Here is a 22,143-nt window from a genome sequence, read left to right as displayed (position 1 = left end):
CAGAGGATTGGACTAGAAAATTTCCAAAATCCCTTCTACCTTGTATTATGTTAAATGGTACAAAATTGTGAGATATTTTTTTTAAATACCTAGGAGATAAATAAATGAATACAATTCATGACTTTGAGAAAGTTACCTGAAAATTACAAAATAAATATTCAACAAATAAATGCAAAGTTCTTCATTTATCAAACAGAATCGAATGTAGATATATTGAAAGAGGAATAACAATGTATGTGGACAAGTTTTGGAAATAATAGCTGATTATAAACTGACTATATATCAGTAGTTGGATGTGACTGCAAAATAGACAAACAGCATCTGAGCATTTTTAGGAAAGATTTAGACACCTTGAACAAATTCAGAGAAGGGGGATAAGGATGGGTTAGGAAATATGACACTAAGTTCTATAAGGATGTACAGAAGCAATGCAAAATATTTAGGTTTTTTTAAAAAAAAACCTGAATGGGGAATTGCACCCTTAAGTACCCAAAAGAATATTGCACAGAAGCCTATTATCTATCAATATAATCAACATATCTCAGAATAATGGATTTACATTATAGCAGGCATGTCAAAAAAGGGACTCGGTGGCTCAGTGGGTAAGGCGCTGAGCTTGTTGATCAGAAGGTCGGCAGTTTGGCGGGTCAAATCCCAAGTGCCGCGTAACAGAGTGAGCACCTGTTACTTGTCCCAGCTTCTGCCAACCTAGCAGTTCGAAAGCACGTAAAAATGCAAGTAGAAAAATAGGGACCACTACGGTGGGAAGGTAACAGCGTTCCATGTGCCTTTGGCGTCTAGTTATGCCGGCCACATGACCACGGACACATGCTTGGACAAACGCTGGCTCTTCGGCTTTGAAACGGAGATGAGCACCGGCCCCTAGAGTTGGAAACAACTAGCACGCATGTGCAGGGGAACCTTTACCTTTGCCTTTTTAGGCATGTCAAACTCGCGACGTTACATGATGTTGTGCAACATATCATGATTTTTTCCCTATTGCTGGCAATAGGGTGGGTGCAGTTTTGGCATGATGCATCCAGCCCATGGGTCTGCAGTTTGGCATGCCTGCATTATAGGAAACAGATTTTGATTTGGGGAAAAAATATAATAATAAGACAATAGAATTTCCTACATGTTGGGCTCCTCCTATTTAAATAAAGGCCACGTAACTATCTGGATGATTTGATTTGAACTGCTATATGAAAAATCGTTGTCTAAATTGCCCCCTCCCATTTCATGATTCTAAGTTTTAGCTTCCTTACCCAAAGCAAAAAGCTCTTTCCCAGATCCGCCATACTACATCTTGTAAATATTATTTTTGCATTTTAAGTTTTATTTGTACTTCACTTTCCAATTCTACCTACTGTATGATGCTTATAAATGTTTAAATGGTCTTATCTTCCAAGTGAGCACACAGTACCAAAGGCCAAAAATCCCCTTTTTTAACAAAAAAATGGTTATCTTACAGTGTAGAAGAAAACCTCACATATGCTAATTAAATAGCTTGATTTTTGTTTATTTTAGAGTGGAATCGCTCTAAGCACTTAAACTGTACTGAAAAATTCCTCTTACATTCTTCCAAATATGAAAACACTTCATTAAATATCAAGAGTTTGCGTCCCTATTATTCTGTCCTCTATTTACAGTATCTCTATAAATAGTGATGCCAGTCTCTTTCATAGAAGCAATGTATGTTATGATTCTTCATCTTGTGCTGCTTGACCACCTTACAATCTAGCATCCTCTTTACCTTCTTTATTGCAGCTGCATATGGGGCTGAAGGCTTTAAGGATTTCCACACCATCATCCCCAAATCTTTTTCTAGTAAGTATTCTGTGGGTGTGATGGCCAGATATTGCTTATATTTTTCATCTGTACATGTAACTTCAGTAACTCATGTATTTCTTGATGTCTTTGTTTTTTTGTTCTTGCCTTTGTCATTTAATTTTTATCTCCTTGTATTTTTTTCAAGCTTACAAATAATGTTAGTGTTACACATAGACAGGGCTTTTTTCTCATAGAACACTCAGAACGGAGTTCCGGCACCTTTTTTGGATGGAACCTTGTAAGGTAGGCAAGGCAGGTTGTATGACGTGTGAGTTCCAGCACCTTTTTGTTTTACAAAAAAAGCACTGCACATAGATCAGTTAGCGTAGAGAAAAGCCTAATTTATCTATTTGATAGAGGCATATGAAAAAAATACCATTTATATCAAGAGAGAATTAAATGCTTAGTAACATCTACATATAGGGCCCTGTAACCATGTAAATAAAAGAAGGACTTTGAATAGTATATATTTACTTTTCTACATACAGAAGTGCATGGCTAATTGATTAAGATTCTTTTGTTTGATTGATAAAATAATACTTATGCCTTGATTTCAGATTTCATAATGATGAGAACAAAAAATTGAGAAATAAGGCACTGGTTGGTTGACTAGGGCCCAGAAACTGCAAATGAGGTCAGATAATGGAGGACTAGGCACATGATACAGTTATTAAGTCAAAACTAGCAGTGACTAAGTAGGAGAAGTGGTTATAAGATCAGACCATTCTGCTCGACACTGAAGTATTACAGGCCTGGACATAGTTTCAATGGTACCGCTTATGTCTTACACATGTAATACCCAGATTCAAGTGTTAGCTAAACTTTATATTGTTAAAGCATTATTTACCAAGATTTGGAGGGGGGGAAATCTCAGTGTAACATCATTGCCAGTTAATCAGAAGTGCTATACAAGTGGTCTGATTTGGCAGAAGGTTAACGGAAGTTAAAATGTTCCTCACATCCCTTCTGTTTGATCTCACTCATAAAAAATAATGTAGTCATTGTCAATTATCAGTAATAACAATTGATATCACTTTGACAGTATGTGGGATAGTAGCTAGGATATTGTGTCTGCATTTTTGAAATGAGTATGATTAAGAATTAATATCTTAGTACCAGTTAACCAGGCTTTTGTAACTCATAGCAATTGATCATTAAAAACACTTTTCTACAGTTAGGCTCCTTCAAAGGAGCCTATATTATTTTTGGACCATTGCAGAGCATGTCTATATACAAAGAAGTTTCACTGTGCTCAGGGAGATTTACACCCAGAGAGAATGAAGATATGTTTTGTTTTTAAAACTGAAAGAAGATAAAAGCAGACTTTGATCCATAGTTAGTCATACTTTGAGTATACACACTAAATCAATAGGGTAATCAATTAATCATGATTTATTTATCCCATTGATTCAATGGATTAATTCTGGCTCCAATCGGATATATATTTTCAATTATCTAGTTTTGCTGTGATAAAAAAAACAGAATGGGAAGATGGAGTATTTTAGGGCAGAGGTCCCCAACCTTTTGGGCAACAGGGACCAGTTCCACAGAGAAAGGTTTTTCCATGGACCTGAGAATGCATGGATTTGCTCCTTTGTGCATACCAGTTGCTGGCATGCTCCAGCCCGGTACTACTCCATGGACTGAGGGTTGGAGATCCCCGTTTTAGGGTCTACCAAACATGAAGAAGTTGACAAAATCTACTTGTAGCAGTGTCATAGTATGATCACAGGGAAATTATTTTTGCTTCTCAAATATTATCTATGACCATACCCTATATAATTTTATGGTAGAAAATTTACTTTTAATACATAAGAAATCAGCCAAAACAATGAAGACATATTATCCCATTTTTTACTATCCATTTATAATCCATCTACCTCCCCTTTGTCTATATGGTCTGAAGAGCTGAAAACAAATTTTAATTAACATTTTTATAGATTATGCAACTGTTATTGCTTTGTCCCTGTAATCATGTGACTATAATTTAGGTGCTTTGTAATTGGTGCACATTTACAATGGTTGCAGGGTCCCACAATCTATAATCCCCATTTGTGACCTTCACATCTAGCTTCTAAAAAGCAAAAATCAGCAGAAAAGCTGGCAGGTTGCTGCAAGTTGCAATTCTGGGATTCATGTTTAATAACTATAGTGTTTTGATTTTGTTGCTTAACAACAGTGAAACTGATGTTGTAAATCTGACATGATCATGTAATATTTCACTTAATGATTGTGTCATTTAACAGTGAAATTGCTGGATGCAATTGCAGTTGGTGGGTGAGGATTACTTGTATTATTAAAGGAATAAAATCCTAGGTTTATGAACAGCATACGTAGATATTACTAGAAATGACATATTTGTATTCTCTCCAATATAAAAGATTTCTAAAATCTTTGAATAGGTGATACCTTTGTAGATAAATAAATGAAAAGAAGTCTTTTTCTATACAAAAAGATGGCATGTCAGAAATACAATTTTTAACTTTATTTCTTCTTGATGTATACTTTGCTTTCTTCAGAATTATTCTGTTTTTCAAATAGGAAAGGATTTCTGCTTATATTTCCACTTAATTTTCTTACAATTAAGAGAATAGAATTAGAATGAGCAATCTGCAGTGTGGATTACATGTGCCAGCTTTCTGCCCCCAGACTACTTCCATATCACACTGTCATAATTCATTTTTAGTGGCACAATTTTAGCAAACTAATAAACATTTTAAGGGAGTTGGGCAATTAAGAAATATGAAATTAAATAATTATAAAATAATAAATACAGCCATTGTAAGGCAAGATGTTCAAAGTAAAAGAAGGAAAAAATGAGCTCTATTTTCTGATGATCTCACATTCCCCCCTGTAGCCTTAATAGCCCAAACATTTTTTTTAAACTGCACTACCCAAGCCCAACATCAATTTCCAACTGCTGGGTCATATATAGAAAAATAGTTTTTTTTCTTTTTGCTTTCATTCCCTAGATCCCTGACTTCTAACTTTTTCTTTTATTTGGAGTTCCACATAAGTCAGGGCACCACTGTAGTATGTGCCATTGCTACAGTGAACACAGAGTTTATGGAACTGAAAATGGCAGAATCTCACAAGATTTCATGGGTCCGACCAGAATTCTTGTCAGATTTTGAGCAAGAATAGCTATATCATTCTACAGTTGGCAATCTCTGAAAATGATGACCATTATTAAAAATAGTTTTGGCACCTGCTCTAGTGACTGCTTAGGGCACCTAGGACTCAAGTGGAACCATGACTATGTGCAAGTCATACCTTTCTTCAGATATGCGCAGTGGTGGGATTCAGCCAGTTTGCACCACTTCAGCAGAACCAGTAGCTAATTTTTTGTTGTCTGGGCCCAGAATGGACTTCCGGAAGCAGCATCCACACCAGTTGTTCACATACTTGAATCCCACACTAGATATGTGCACTTGAGCCCACCCCACAAAGTATATTCCATTGCCTCCTTAGTCATACATGGAGTCTCTGCTTGGTTGCTTTAAGATTTAAAAAGGCTTTGGTAGTCCAGATCTATGGCAAATGAGCTAGGAAAGGGCTTGATAGGTTGGTCTTGTTTATCCAGTCACATATCAGTCAGTCTTTTATTATAATAAATGAGCAGAAAGCAATACAGAAAAACATAAAGGTGAAACATTACCAGGTGAAAGAAAACAAATACTATCAAATAAAATTTGGTACAAAACAAAATAATAATGTAATAAACAACCATGTATAAATAATAAATGTAATTGATGGCAACAAATGTTACATCAATAAAACAAAATTTAGCCATATTCTCCAGTCAAATGTGCCAACATATTAAAGAGCTATTGTGGCTGCCAGAAACATTGATAATTTCACTGGTTTGCACATTATATTGATATGACATATGGGCATGAGATGAAACTTAGAGTTACACATGTAAATATTTTAATATTGTATATGTATTTTAAATAAGTCCATTCCATTCCAGCTGTAATTTGTCACTTAATTATATTGTTAAGTGTATTATTGATAAATGCTTTCCTTTATGCTGTTTCTTTCCCATAATGATTTTGATTGGTTTATTATTATTATTATTTTAAAAAAACCACTGAGTAGCATCCTCTATTATTTCTTTCAGCCAGTAATATTAAAATAGAGACACAGAGTGATGAAGAGAATGGGCATGCCTGTGAAATGAATGGGGAAGAATGTGCGGAGGATTTACGAATGCTTGATGCCTCTGGAGACAAAATGAATGGCTCACACAGTGGCAGCAAAGCCATGTCAGGAGTTGGAGGCATTCGACTCCCTAACGGAAAGCTAAAGTGTGATGTCTGTGGGATAATTTGCATCGGTCCCAATGTTCTTATGGTTCACAAGAGAAGCCACACTGGTAAGGTCTAGCAGAGCTTTTTTTTTTCTTTAGCTATTAGAGATTTGTATTCAAATTAATCCAGTACTGTGCTGCCCACTCCTATCCTGAAACTCAGAAAGTTACCAGACATTACTTAACGCACCCAGACCATACTATATTATTCCACACCAAGAATACCAATACCATACCATAGCTGATAGTGTCAAAAGCCATGAAGAGGCCAAGGAGAATTTTAGGTTAAATTTCTAATTCATTCCTTTTGTAAATCAAACAATATAATAATAAGGCTATGTCTTGTCTTCAAACCAGGCCAGACTTTAGATCAAAATAATAGCAGTTACCAAATTGAGAAATTATCTTCGTTTCCATTCACTCAATAACCATATTTTAGAAACAGAATAATAATTACCAGAATCAAATATCCAAACAGATTTTTATAAAGTTTTAAATATAGTGGGAATAATGTCTTCTAAAGTTAATCACTCTGAGATTCAGGTAGTAATTTTAATCTTCCAGATAGATTCTGCTTATCTGGAAAGAGATGGATTCAAGGAGTGAGTGGCAAATCTTAGACAAATAGTTTCCCCATGGCATTTGCCTCAATGTATCACTGTCAGCAGGCAAATTATCCCCACATAATTCATATAATGAATTGTAAGGATTATGTGAACCTCATTGTATTTTCTGTAGCAAAGAACCAATGATTACAGTTGCTTCCAATACCATAAGTTACAGTTGTTTATACTAGTAGTGTTTGGTTATGGACATATACAAACATTAATGTTGATAGAGACCTTTATGGAGCTTGGAATTTAAAAGGCAGAAACCAGGCAAATATCTTAAATGTAAGAATATATAGTATTCACTAGATTTCAACTAAACTAATCTTGTTTTTAAGCAACTCAAGGTTATTTCCCCTGAGTGATTTACAGCATCTTTAGAACACCACTAAGCTGTCACTGCAGTTGCAATAATAATGTGATCATCCATAATAATAATAAATTGGTTATTTGTGCACAACAATGGTACGATTCTAAAACATACCATCCTATAAATTGCAAGTGGGGACATAACTTGAGATAGCAGTCCTATAGGATTTTTTAAATATACAATTACAAGTCAAATAGTTTTAACAATGGTACTGCATTCTTTCCTTCTACATATATTTATCTAAAAGGGTACTTTTAGATAATTTCTTGCCCTCAAGGAATTGCAACACATCAGTTTTTTATGAGGAAATATTGAACTTCTGCTACACAGAGCCATGTGTGTTGCAGAGAAATCTGGGAAAAATTCTAAAATGAATTCTTTTATAGGATTGTTGGCCTGACTATTCCACCATAGGAATGCATAGAAAGTTGTTCCTGTCAGCTATTCCTGAATGTTAGATTCTCCATGTGTGCTTTATGTATTTAAGATGCAGCCTTGAAAATTGTTGCATCATTTGCAAGTTAGAGAGATACAATTAATTCTGATTTTTTTGTTATCTTTCCATCATTTCATCTTAATTCTACTTTGCTGGTGATCTGATTTTTTTTATTTCACCAGCAATCCTCTGACTCATGTTTCATATTTCTATACAACACTGTTTTATGATCCCCAAATTAGATAAATATGATTCTTGTCTCCAGGTTTCAATTTTTGGCTCTAGATTTTAGTCTCTGAAATAATTACTTATCTGCTTATTTTCTCCTTTGTGACCTAATTTGTATCAAGAGGAAATGCAAAAACAAGTGGGAACTGCTGTTTTGTCTTCATTCAGGTCATGTTTGAAAAGGCCACTAAATTAGAGGAGAAATTTTAACCTTGTAGGCAGAGGATCCTGGCAAAGAGGTTTGATGTTGTTGATTCCTGTTACCATGCTTCAATATGCTGGTGAAGCTAAGTAGTGGTGCATGCTCAGGCATGGGGAGATATCTGGGGTAGCCACAATGTAGCAGATAGCCATTCCCTCATATGAAGGTTTTGTACAGATCTAGTCCTAAGAAAGCAAAAATAATTTTCTCCAATGTTACTTTTTCAGTAACATGTGAAACTTAGATGTGACAATGTCATGGTGACATTTCAGCATGTATCAGATAACAGTATGAGGTTTTTGGTGCCTTTGAATCAGTATTGATTCCTGACAATTATCTAGACTAATCCCTTCAATTTCCTTAGGAAGGCTTTTCAGAAGAGATTTACCTTTTCCTTCTTCCCAAGGCTAAGAAAGTGACCTGCCCAAGGTCCTACAGTTGGCTTTGTGTCCAAGGTGACACTGAAACTCAGAGCCTCCCTGTTTCTAGTCTTGTTGCATAACCACTAAACTTAACTGGCATAAGCTTAGTAATAAGTAGCAAATATAATGAATAGTTATAAGAGTTAGATATGATAGGAGTTAAAAGGTATAATTCCAATCCCCAGATATATCTGCCAGAGGTGGTTATTCAAAACAATATTTAATATCTTCTATTTTTTTAAAAAGTCCTAAGTGTAACTGAGATTATCTGATTTTTTTTCTCTTTTCAGAACAAAACAGATTAGAATACTGACACTTTCTGCAGTTGATTGAAATCATAGCACATAAGCCTTTTTCTAGACTGTAAATGGGAAGTAGCCTGCTTTTAATTAACATACCTCACACAAGCTTGTTTAGGCCTTGGTGGAGCAGTGGGCTAATGCCTCCTTAAGTAACACCAGCTGCCTGCAATTAGTGCAGGTTCGAGTCCCACCAGGCTCAAGGTTGACTTAGCCTTCCATCCTTCCAAGGTAGGTAAAATGAGGAGCCAGATTGTTGGGGGCAATAAGCTGACTTTGTAATAATGCTGCTTGGGGGCCCCCAAAAGCCCTAATAAGCAGGCATATACATAGAATGAAGGCTATTGCTAAGCACATTGATTTGTGCTTTAGATTGTAAGCTGCCCTGAGTCTTCGGAGAAGGGCGGGATATAAATGGGATTAAAAAAAATTGTTGCATACATTTGGAAAGATTAAAACAGATACAGTTGGAGCGGGATCATATTATTTGTATCTTTCTTTATTATAGCAGTCCTAGGGAGTATTATAACCATAAAATGACTACTACCGTATTTGATTTAATACTCTGGCTCTGTCAAAGTCATGATAGTAGTATTTATGAATATATTGATTTTAAATTACACATTTTTCATCATTGTTCCCTTGATTTCACTGTTATTTTCAACTTTAGTAGCAAATTATCAGTAGATGACATCTAAGTTGAAAAATATTTCAGAAAAGGCAGTGGCAAGATATTTCCATATTATTGCAAGAAAATGTTATTAATTTCCCCACAAAAATCATCAAAAGGTGAGTTAACCTGGAAGGTGATTTCCTTTTAAATAAATAAATAAGGAATTAAATAATTAAATCTATAATATAGTATTTAAACAGAAGACAAAAGTTTTCTCCACATCAGGAAACAATCTTTGTAACTAAATTCCTCATTCTTTTTTTTTTGCACATTTTTTAATTTATTCACTTATAAAATAAGAAAATACAAAAGCAAATTAAAAAGGAACAGACATAAGGGAAAGGAAAAAAGAGGCATGGGAAAGGGGTGGGGAAGAAAAAAAGGCATTAACTTCTGACTCCCTCTGTTGCAGTAAAATAAGGCATTAATATTGAACCTCAACTTTTTACATTTAGTAGTATGAACTATCCATTTCTATATCAATAAATCAATCTAATCAATAAAACCCAAAAGCAAGGTATCATTTTTTTCACCCCAAGCACAAAGTCCAGAAGCAGTCTCCATGAAGAAACAAAAGTGCTTATATACTTTTCTTTAATCAAAATGGTCAATCTAGCCATCTCCGCCAACTCCATCTGCTTCTGTAGCCATTCATCCATAGTGGGAATCAAATGTCCTTCTATTTTTGTGCATACAATACGCTGCCATCAACATGTATAAGATCTGCTAAGTCTTCGGAGAAGGGCGGGATATAAATGGAATTAAAATAAAAAAAATAAAAAATAAAAATAAATAAATAAGATCAAAGTTCTAATTTTTTCCCCAAGTCTCTTTCCATTAAACCCAGAAGAAAAGTTTCTAGTTTAATCTTTGTATTCACTTTAAGAACTTTCTGTCAGAATCCATTTATATCACATTTCATAAATGTATAGGTAGAACAATGTGCTTATTCTGGGGATTCTGCCATCTCTCCGAAGGGGGGGGGGAGAGGATAGACTTTAGGCATCTTCAAACAACAGGGAACATTTGAACAAAAAAGGAAGCAATAACCATAAAACCAAGGAGAGTTCCCTTTCCCATGGAAGGGCCTGACATCTGACCAAATGGATGAGGGGAGGGGCTGAAATGGGAATGCTTTATATAGGATTGAAATGTAACTTTGTTAGATTCCGTCTTGTATTGCCACAATCGATTCCATCCTAGTAAACATTTTCCTTTTGGATTAAACTTGCATCCAAGAGTTCTTATTTCCTAAGATGTGGATTGAGGTGGGTCCTGACAATAGACGGAATCTGCTTTAAGAGTCAACCTGGAAGGGAAAACCTTACCGGGGGACTTTGCAACAAATACAATGTCTGGCGATGAAGCAAGAGAGGAGGGAAGCCCCATGGAGGGGGAGTCTTCCCCCCAAATGGAATCCCAGAGACAATGGGAAGCTGAAGCAGCATATTCCCCCGGGGAAGAAGCGGTGGAGCAGTACGACCGAAAACCCCGATGGTCGATGGGCATTGGAAGGAAAAGTGAGTGGGAAAAGGCTTCGGGAGAAGCGACCCTGAGGCAGAGTAACCACCAAACGGAATGGAGGCAAGAGATGGAGAGTTCCCTGCATGCCAGTGAGGAGGAGCGGATCCTGGAAAAGGCCATTGATCTGATGAAAGCAACCCTGAGCTCACTGAGGGAGGAGAGAGCTGAAAATCGCAACCGAGGCAGTGCCTGGGGACGTAACTGGAAAGGTAACGGAGGGGATCCAACACCTGAAACCCCGGGGCTGTCCAATGGAACAGGAATTGCTGCCTCAGCAGTACCCACCCACCCCAGAACCACAGACGGGGACCAGGATGAGGAGCGGTACCGGCCACGGCACAGACAATGCTCCAGCCAAAGACTCCCGCCCCTGGAAGTCAAATTCAAGGGGGAGCCATCATGACTGGGATTTTTCCTAACCCAAGTCCTCAGCTACATGGAAGAGTGCGGACAGGACATTCCCAATGACAAAGCACGCATCCGAATTGTGCAATCTGCCCTAGACAGGACGGCTGCAGACTGGGTGGTGAACTTGCATGACTCCAACGCCCCAGAACTCAACGACTTCAACCGATTCATGTCATCTTTGAGGCGGCGGTTCGAGGATCCTTTGGCTGACCGTAAGGCCCGGGAGAGAATCAAAACGGTGAGGCAGGGAAGGCAAGCAGTGGCTGATTATACCCAAGAATTCTGAGCCATTGCCAGCAAGCTGAACTGGCCAGAAGACATCCTCCTCAGCCACTTCAAGGACGGTCTAAACTATGACCTGTATGATGCTTGCCTGCCTCGAGGAGACCCACCCCATCTCGACGACTGGTACATCCTGGCAGAGGAAGTGGAAATAGACCTACTGAAGAGACACCACAGAGGAAAACCATGGGGCCGCCTGCCACCCGAGCAAACACGCGAGGGGGAAAAACCACCAGCCACAGCCAAAAAATCAACAGGTTGCTTCAACTGCGGGAGAGAGGGCCACCGTGCTGCAGAATGTCGTTCAAAAGCCCCCCCATGAAAACCAGAGGCATCATCCTCCAAGAAGCCGGGGAAGCCCCAAGGCAACACAAAAGAATCTTCCATGAAGGGGACAGGGGCTGTAGAGTCCACAATTCCTGCCAGGAATTGGACCGCAGGGACGGTGGACAACTCGGAAGACAGCTCAGAGGGAGAACCATTGGTAAGTGGACCCCTTCCACCCATACTTAAGACAGTGACTATATTAGCTTCCCCTATGCCTGAAGCGGCCAAAATAAAAGCTCTGATAGACTCTGGGTGCATCCGCTGCCTTATCAGCCCAACGCTGGTGGAGAGATTGAGCATCCCAGTGAGGAAGCTAAAACAACCAATCTCTTTTAGTCAATTAGATGGGACAATAGCAGGGGGAGGACCAGCCACCCTAGCCACTTTACCAATTCACCTATCACTGGGGCCCCATGAAGAGGACATAACGTTTATAGTGGCCCCAGGCATGGAATGCCCAATGATTCTAGGACTGGAATGGCTGAAGAAATGGAACCCCGGGATAAACTGGAGGAGAGCAGAACTCAATTTCCCAAAGGGGGGGCAGAAGAACTTAGACTCCAAAAGCACCCCCCCAACCCAGAGGGAGGAGACAGCAGCGGTGGGGAAAGAGAAGGGGTTACCAGAGATACCGGAAGAATACAGGGACCTGGCTGAGGTTTTCAGTGAGGAAAGAGCAGATGAGCTTCCCCCCCACCGCCCCACAGACTGCACCATAGAATTCAAACCTGGGGCAAAACTTCCAAAACCCAGGATGTATGCCATGAGCCCAAGGGAAATGGCAGAAATGGAAAGATTCATAAAGAAAAACTTAGAAAGAGGATTTATTGAGCCTGCCAAACCCAAAGTGGCCACCCTGGTTCTGTTCAGGGAGAAGAAGGATGGGTCTTTTCGCTTGGTTGTGGACTATAGAAATTTGAACACAATTAGTGAATGTAATCTGTACCCCCTTCCCCTAATGAAGGATATGCTATCCCACCTATCGAAAGGAAAGATTTTTACCAAACTAGACCTGAGGGAAGCATACTACCGTATTAGGATCAAGGAAGGAGATGAATGGAAGACTGCATTCAACTGCCCAATGGGGTGCTATCAATTCAAAGTATTGCCATGAGGACTGCAAGGGGCCCCTGCAGTCTTTATGCAATTAATTAATGACGTGCTGAGAGAGCACCTATATAAGGGGGTCCTGGTTTACCTCGATGACATCCTTATCTTCACAGAAACCAAAGAGGAACATATCAAACTAGTCAGAGCAGTCCTGAAGAAGTTGCGAGCTGCCCATTTATATGCTAAATTATAGAAGTGTGAATTCCATCAGGAAAAAATCGACTACCTGGGGTATCGCATATCTCCAGAGGGCATCGAAATGGACCCTGAGAAGGTCACGGCAGTACTAGAGTGGGCACCCCCCCCCCCCGCACACGGAAGCAATTACAAAGTTTCCTGGGGTTTGCAAATTTCTACCGCCAATTCATCCCCGCATTTGGCCAAATAGCCATGCCCCTCACAAATTTGTTGAAAATGAAGGGGGGGGTCACCCGTGAAACCCAGCCAGCCTCTGAAATGGTCAATGGAATGTCAAGCAGCATTTGAGAGGCTAAAGAGACTTTTTTCTGCTGAACCTATCCTAAAACACCCAGATCCCGACAAACCTTTTGTAATACAGGCAGATGCGAGTGATGTAGCGGTAGGAGCCGTACTATTACAAGAAAATGATGGGGGGACGTTGCAACCATGCGCATACACATCCAGAAAACTCACAGAAACAGAACAACGCTGGCCAATATGGGAAAAAGAGGCATTCTCGTTGAGGTGCGCATTACTAACATGGCGCCAATTTTTAGAAGGAAATAAAATACCTTTCCAGGTCTGGACAGACCACAAAAATTTGGAAGCACTAAAAACGCCCAGGAAGCTCACTCCTAAGCAAGCCCGCTGGTCCCAACATTTTCACCGATTCAATTTCACTCTCAAACACTTACCAGGGGGGAAGAACTTCCTGGCAGATGCATTATCCCGCATGCCCCAATATAACAGCACAAGAGTTACTGACTTTAAACCACTTGTACCAGAACAACTGGCAGCACCAGTCACCACCAGGGCACAAGAAAAAATGAAGCCGAAGGTAGATAGCCAAACTGGAATAGAATTCAGGAAGTCTTTGGAAAGTGATGAATGGTTCCAGAAAAATAGACATGTGTGCACAATTAAAGATGGACTGCCATGGGTGGGGGAGAAGCTATATATACCGGCCACACAGAGAATCAATTTCATGCAACTGTGCCATGATACAAAATCAGCAGGACACTTTGGCTTTGTAAAAACCTTACACTTAACTAAAAGGCAATTTTGGTGGCCATCTATGAAAAAGGACATAGAAAGCTATGTGGGTAGCTGTCAAATTTGCACGATGGCCAAAAGACCGCAAGGGAAACCGCCAGGTCTGTTACAACCGGTGGCAAACCCCTCAGCCTCATGGAAAGAAATAGCCATGGATTTTATCGTAGAACTGCCAGAAAGTAATGGAAACACCGTAGTCTGGACTGTCACAGATCTGTTCTCTAAGCAAGTACATTTCATACCTTGCCAAAAAATCCCGACCGCAAAAGCATTAGCAAAACTTTTTGTACAGCATATTTACAGATTGCACGGGGTACCACAACGCATCATATCTGACAGAGGGGTGCAATTTACGTCAGCATTTTGGAAAGAATTTTTATCCCTCTTAGGAACCACCCAAGGACTGTCATCTAGTCACCATCCCCAGACAGACGGAGCTTCTGAAAGACTTAATAATATACTTGAACAATATCTGAGATGCTTTATTAATTTTCAGCAGTCCGACTGGGCGGACCTACTGCCTTTTGCAGAAGTAGCATATAATAATGCAGTCCACTCAAGCACAGGTTACACTCCTTTTCAAGTAGCTACAGGCCAGAGTTTCAACACAATACTAGAACTAACCCCAAAAGAACCGGTTATCCCTGATCTGAAGGAATGGATTGCTCAATTACAAAATACATGGCCAATCGTTAGGAAAGCGTTGGAAGATGCCAGAAAAGCATACAAGACACAGGCAGACAAAAAAAGAACCGATCCCACACCATTTAGGGTAGGAGAGATGGTATATTTATCCACAAAATACCAGAAATCACTCCAACCCTGTAAAAAACTAGGACCAAAATATATTGGACCCTTTCCAATTAAAAGAATCATAAACCCAGTAACAGTTGAATTAGAACTACCCAAAAATCTTAGACGAATACACCCAACCTTCCACTGCAGTCTATTAAAGAGAGAACAACAATCACCACTACGAGCAAAAATCCCACCACCACCACCCCCCATCATGGTGGAAGGAGAACAACATTTTGAAGTGAAAGAAATCTTAGATTCCAGAAAACACCATGGAACGATACAATATTTAGTGGCATGGAAACACCTCCCCTCCTCAGAAAATGAGTGGGTTAACAAACTCCATGTCAAAGCACCGAAGTTGCTTAAGAGGTTTCATACAGAATATCCGAACAAACCAGGCTAACATTTATATGTTTTCTTTCCCCACAGATGGACTCATCTTTTTTCTGAAAGGAGAGCCGAATGTCAGAATCCATTTATATCACATTTCATAAATGTATAGGTAGAACAATGTGCTTATTCTGGGGATTCTGCCATCTCTCCGAAGGGGGGGGGAGGATAGACTTTAGGCATCTTCAAACAACAGGGAACATTTGAACAAAAAAGGAAGCAATAACCATAAAACCAAGGAGAGTTCCCTTTCCCATGGAAGGGCCTGACATCTGACCAAATGGATGAGGGGAGGGGCTGAAATGGGAATGCTTTATATAGGATTGAAATGTAACTTTGTTAGATTCCGTCTTGTATTGCCACAATCAATTCCATCCTAGTAAACATTTTCCTTTTGGACTAAACTTGCATCCAAGAGTTCTTATTTCCTAAGATGTGGATTGAGGTGGGTCCTGACACTTTCTGCACTAAAATATGAATCCTACTCCAATATTTCTTTGCTTTATCACATGTCCACCATAAATGATAAAAGTCCCTTCTTTACATTTTCATTTCCAATATTCATTGAGATACCTTTACACATTCTAGATAATGTATTTGGTGTTAAATACCAGCAATACATCATATTATCAATGTTTTCTTTTAAGTTATAGTTTAGTGTGAATTTTAAGCCTTTTGTCCACATATTCTCCCATTGTTCAAGCATCACATTATGCCCAAAGTTCCTTGTCCACTGAATCATACAGTGTTTTACATGTTCACTTTCCAAATTCAATTTCAATAACATTTTGTAAACCTTAGCAACAATATGGTCATGACTACCATATAGTAAAATTTCCAATTCATTTTAAACAAAGTCAAACCCATAACTCTTTTTATTTAGTTTAAAACTCTCTTTCATTTGTAAGTATGTAAACCAATGGCAGACCTGACTTCTGATTCTAGCTCTTCCTTAGAATTGAGGGTAGGCTCACGATAATTAAAAGATTATTTTACCATATGTTTACCAGTCCAGCTTCATTGCCATTTCATTTCTTAGAAAAGCTTCTTGGGGGGATACCCAAAGAGGCAACTTCATAAAAATCTTGTTTTATATTTATTCCAAACTCTTAATATGACACTTCTAATAAAATGATTGTTGAAATCAACATTTACTTTAACTTCATCATATCATAAATAACCGTGCCACCCAAACCTTAATCCATGACCTTCCAGATCAAGTAGCCTCTTGTTCTGGAGGTTCACCCACTCTTTTAGCCAGATCAAACAACATGCATCAAAATACAATTTCAAACCTGGTAAACCCAAACCCCCTCTTTCCTTAGCATCTTGCAGTAGTTTATATTTAGTTCTTGGTTTCTTTCCTTGACATATAAACTTGAAACTATCCCTCTGCCATTGTTTAAATACAGTATCCATTGCAAATATTAGTATTGTCTGAAACAGAAAGGGCATCTTTGGTAAAACATTCATCTTAATTACAGAAATTCTGCCCAGTAGCGTAAAGGTAATTTGTAAATCCTTTTTATTATCATTCCAAAGAGGAGCATAATTATTTTGAAACAATTTTGTATTTGTTTTTGTCAACATAACCCCCAAATATTTCACTTTTTTCTCAACTTTAAATCAGACTTTTTAATCAATATATCACAACCCTGAGATGACATATTCTTAATCAACACTGTTGTTTTCTGTTTGTTTATTTTAAAATCCGTTAAAGCCCCAAACTTATTTAATTTCCTCATCAAATATTCTCATATTTTTGTGTCTTTCAGGAATATAACCAAATTATTGGCAAATGCCCTCAACTTATAAAGTTTTTCTTGATACTTATACTAGTTACTGTCTCATCTAGCGTAATATCGCTGTTCAAAACTTCCAGCACCAAGATAAATAATAGAGGAGACAAGGGACATCCTTGTCTCATACCCTTTTGAATTTCACATGAATTAGTTAAATCACCATTAATAACAATTTTTGCTTGCTGTGACATATAAATAGCTTTGACTCCTTAAATAAAATTCTCTCCAAAATCCATTTCTTTCAGGATTTTAAATATAAAAACCCAATTTAGATTGTCAAAGGCCTTCTCTGCAGCTAGGAATATTAGAGCTGCAAGTTTCTCATTATGATATTGTAAATATTCAGTGATATTCAAAACAGCCGGCCTTCTGATTTTCAGCAACTCACCCTATCTGAGTTGCTGACCAAGTGAGAACTGTATTGAAGGCTGTGAATCCCAGCAAAGCCACAGGCCCAGATGGGGTGCTGGGGATAGTGGTTAAGAACTGTGCCGACCAATTAGCAGGGGTCCTGACAAGGATTTTTAACATCTCCTTGCAAACAGCATGTGTAACCATCATGCTTGAAAGCAGCTACCATTGTCCCAGTCCCCAAGAAAATTGCAGTTGAGTGCCTGAATAACTACAGACCTGTTGCATTAGTCTGTAGTCATGAAATGCTTTGAAAGACTGGTTCTCCAACATCTCAGGACATGCCTCCCACTGGATTTCAATAAACATAAATTTGCCTACAGGGGGAACAGGTCGACAGACGATGCCATAGCTACTGCTTTACACTCTGTAGCAAGTCATCTTGAGAAACCTGGAAGCTATGTCAGGATGCTTTTTGTTGATTATAGCTCAGCTTTCAACACCATTTTGCTGAGCATTCTCATCGAGAAGCTGACTGACTTGAAATTTTCCCCCTACATCTGTGATTGGATTCAAGACTTTCTCAGGGACCGGTTACAAACAGTGAGGGTCAGGTCTGCTTTGTCCACCGCCCTGAAGCTTTGCACCAGCTCACCACAGGGCTCTGTGCTTAGCCCCTATCTGTACTCTTTGTACACATATGACTGTGTATCGCCCGACCCATCTACTGCGATAATTAAGTTTGCAGCTGATACTACCGTGGTGGGTCTTATTACAGGTGGGGATGAGACAGAATACAAGGCAGAGGTACAAAAACTATCCATATGGTGTTGTAACAACAACTTGCACCGGAACATCAGCAAGACGAAAGAGATGGTGCTAGACTTCTGGAGGGAAAAGGAGGAACCTGCCCCACTTTACATCGGGGAGGACTGTGTGGAAAGAGTTTCCTTCTTTAAATTTCTGGGAGTCTATCTCTGCGAAGATTTTACCTGGAAAGTTAATACAACCCAGGTGGCCAGAAAGGCCCAACAAAGACTTCACTTTCTCAGGGTCTTGCGGAAGAACAGGGTAGAACAACAGCTAATGACCCTCTTTTACCGGTCTACTATAGAGAGCATCCTCTTGTACTGTATTGTGGTTTGGTATGCTGGTCTGACAGCCATGGATAGGAAAGCCTTACAGAGGGTGGTGAGCACAGCACAAGACATTGTGGGCTGTCTCTGACACCATTGGATGACATCGCCAAGGCTCGCTGCCTTGGAAGTGTGAGGAAAATTCTCAGGGATGACTCACACCCTGGACAGTATCTCTTTACTCTCCTACCATCAGGTAGGAGATATAGGAGTATAGCCAGCTGTACCAACAGGCTGAAGAACAGCTTTTATCCATGGGCTGTTAGGCTTTTGAATGGGATATAATTTTATAAACTTTATGTATGATTGACTTGTGAGGCCGGTGTGTTGTGCAATTAGCTCACATGGTGTAATAAGATGGAGGGTTTGTGTCACTGTAAGTTGGGGATGGGGGCACAAAGGGAGGCTCAGCCAATCTCAATGTATACATGGTTGTACTTTGACAATAAAGGTTCATTCATTCAGTCCTCATATTATCCATTAGCTGTCTTTTTGGCAGAAAATCAGATTGGTCTTCATGAATATGCCTGTAAGACCTTCTTTAGTTTTTCTGCCAAAATTGCAGCAAAGCATTTATAGACTTTATTTAATAATGGAATTGGTCTATAATTCTTTATCTTTGTAGCATCTTGACCTTTCTTCGGTAATAACACAATATTGGCTTCTCTCCATGGTTGAGGTATCTTTCCTTCCTGTAATATATCATTCATTATATCCTTTAGAGCAGGTCTGCCAAATTTGCAACATCATGTGATACTATGATGTATCATGACATTTTTGCCATTGCCAGCAATGGAGTGGGGGTGGCATCTGGCCTGCAGGGTGGCAGTTTGACACCCCTGCTTTAGAGGCTGAAAAAGGTCCTCTTCAAGGCACTTATAATATTGACTTGTAAGGCCATCTTGTCCTAGAGCTTTACCTGATTTCATTTTTTTAAATAGCTTCTGATATTTCAAAGGTAATTATTGGGTCATTCATAAGTTGCCTCTGACTTTGTGATAGCTTAGGCAACCTTTATCTTAAGAGATATTCATCTACTTTAGACATATCTAACTCCTATTTTTTATACAAATTGAAGTAAAAACTATGAAAAGTCTTTTTAACAAGCTCATATTCTCTTATCACCTTATTACTCCACAATTTTTCTCATTCTCTTTTACCTCTCCTTCCTTAGTTTATATGCCAACCATCTTCCTGGTTTATTTGCAAACTCAAAGTTGTTTCACATACTTCAGTTTTGTTTCTATTTCTTGAACTGTTAACATAGACGATTGTTGCTGTAACAGTTTAATTTGATGTGAAATTTTAGAATCCATAGGTGTCTTTTGCAGCTCGATTTCTTTCAGTCTAATTTCATCCAATATCTTTTGTGCCTTTTCCAGAGATCTTTTTCTTCTGTAAGCGATAGTATTGTATAAAATAACCCTCAAAACAGCTTTACTAGCATCCCATACAGTTGTTAAGATTGTCCCTTTATCTAAATTATTATCATTTAATTTCTTTTTGCAATCTTTTATGATCACCTCCTTTTGCAAAATAGATTCATTTAATCTCCATTTATAGCTTAAACTCTTTCCTCTAAGTACCAAAAGTACAGGGTTATGGTCAGAGAAAGATTTAGGTAAAATGTCAACTTTCAATATTTTATTTGCAAGATTTTTAGAAATCCACCTCATATCAATCCTTGAAACAGATTTATGTCTTTCTGAGAAAAAAAAGTATATTCTCTACCAGAACCATTTTTGTTTCTCCATGAGTCTGTTAGTACTAAATTGTCCATCATCTCAAAAGAAGTCTTTGGTAATTTACCCTGGGAGAGTTTAATCACCTTGGTAGATGATCTATCCAAAGCTGGTAAAGTCACTCCATTCCAATCCCACAACATAAACCAAGTTTCATAAGAAAAGGGTATTAATTGATCCATAAGATATTCAAAACATTTACTTATATCATCGTTTGACCTGTATAGGGCCACCACTATTGATTTTATTCAACTAAATTCAATTACCACTACTACAAATCTACCATGTTCATCTGCTAAAAGTAACTTAGATTTAAGTTGAGGTTTTATATATAGGGCAGCTCCATTAATTCCTCATTCTTAAAAAACCTATAGCATATTTTAAAATCATTTCACAGCTTAATCTTTTGTTATATCTTCTTAATGTAAAATATCTATAGTACAAAATATGTACAAAATCTGGATATTGCTTAATTGCAGTTTTAAGATTGATTTGCCAACTTCTTTTTTGGATACTGTTGCAACTTTCTAGCACTTTGCTTATGTCTGTTTCTCCTATGCAACATGTATTTTCACTCTTTCACAATGTACATCCTTAGTTAAAGGAAGATACTTTTTTCAATATTCTATTTCTATTCCATTTATCTTTTTTTTCTTTTTCAAAACTATTTTTAAATAATTTTCACATGAAGGGATATCAAAACAAAATGTTTCAGTTGCACAGAGAATTATCTTCCAGTTGGTATATGCCCATACCACAAAAACTGGGCTTCACAGTGCAGGTGGTAATAATTCTTTCCTCAAACTTTGCTGCTGTTTCCAATTTCCTGATTAGGGAAGCTGATATTTTTCCTAGAACTCCACCTGCTCTATCCTTTCCTTTGACTTTAGTTTCTAGTGGGGCAGTGGTTAAAGTGCATTATTGCAGACAAACTCTACCTACAGCCTGGAGTTCAACCCTGATGGGGCTCAAGGTTGACTCCAGCCTTCTAGCCTTCCAAGCTTGGTAAAAGGTAAAGTTCCCCTGCACATGCGTGCTAGTCATTTCCAACTCTAGGGGCTGGTGCTCATCTCTGTTTCAAAGCTGAAGAGCCAGCGCTTGTCCGAGGACATCGCCATGGTCATGTGGCCAGCATGACTAGACGCCAAAGGCGCACGGAACGCTGTTACCTTCCCACCATAGTGGTCCCTATTTTTCTACTTGCATTTTTACGTGCTTTTGAACTGCTAGGTTGGCAGAAGCTGGGACGAGTAACAGGCACTCACTCTGTTACGCAGCACTCGGGATTTGACCCGCCAAACTGCTGACCTTCTGATCGACAAGCTCAGCGTCCTAACCCACTGAGCCACCGCATCCCTCAAGCTTGGTAAAACGAGGGCCCAAATTGTTGGGAATAATATGCAAATAATTCTTCTATATTGTAAATCACCCAGAGAGTACTGCAAAGCACTGTGGTGTGGTATATAAATCTAAATGCTATTGCTATTCTAACAGACACATGCAAGTTTATTAATGAAGCTTTCATAGAGTGGAGATAAGTAATAAGGAAATCATAGATCATAGGATAGAACACAACAGAATAGAATAGAAATAGGAAAGGAACAGAATTGAGCTAGAAGGGAGCTTAGAGGTCTTCTAGTCCAGCCCCCTGCTCAAGCAG

General features: G+C 38.7%; 1 protein-coding gene across 7 annotated transcripts in view; it reads left to right on the top strand.

Moving 5' to 3' along the window:
- Positions 1 to 22,143, top strand: part of IKZF1 (IKAROS family zinc finger 1) — a 122,690-nt gene that overhangs the window by 84,358 nt on the left and 16,189 nt on the right. For 3 of the 7 annotated variants that reach the window (XM_081346491.1, XM_081346490.1, XM_081346496.1), the window contains exon 4: positions 5,954 to 6,208. The exons of the other annotated variants lie outside the window; for them this stretch is intronic. In XM_081346491.1, the coding sequence (XP_081202617.1) occupies positions 5,954 to 6,208 (255 nt within the window). The remainder of the gene's footprint in view (positions 1 to 5,953; positions 6,209 to 22,143) is intronic. 7 annotated transcript variants of the gene reach the window in all.

The sequence above is a fragment of the Vipera berus genome (assembly GCF_964194415.1).
Source record: "Vipera berus genome assembly, chromosome: Z".
Lineage (NCBI taxonomy): Eukaryota > Metazoa > Chordata > Lepidosauria > Squamata > Viperidae > Vipera > Vipera berus.
This window is presented reverse-complemented; position numbering and strand designations above follow the sequence as displayed.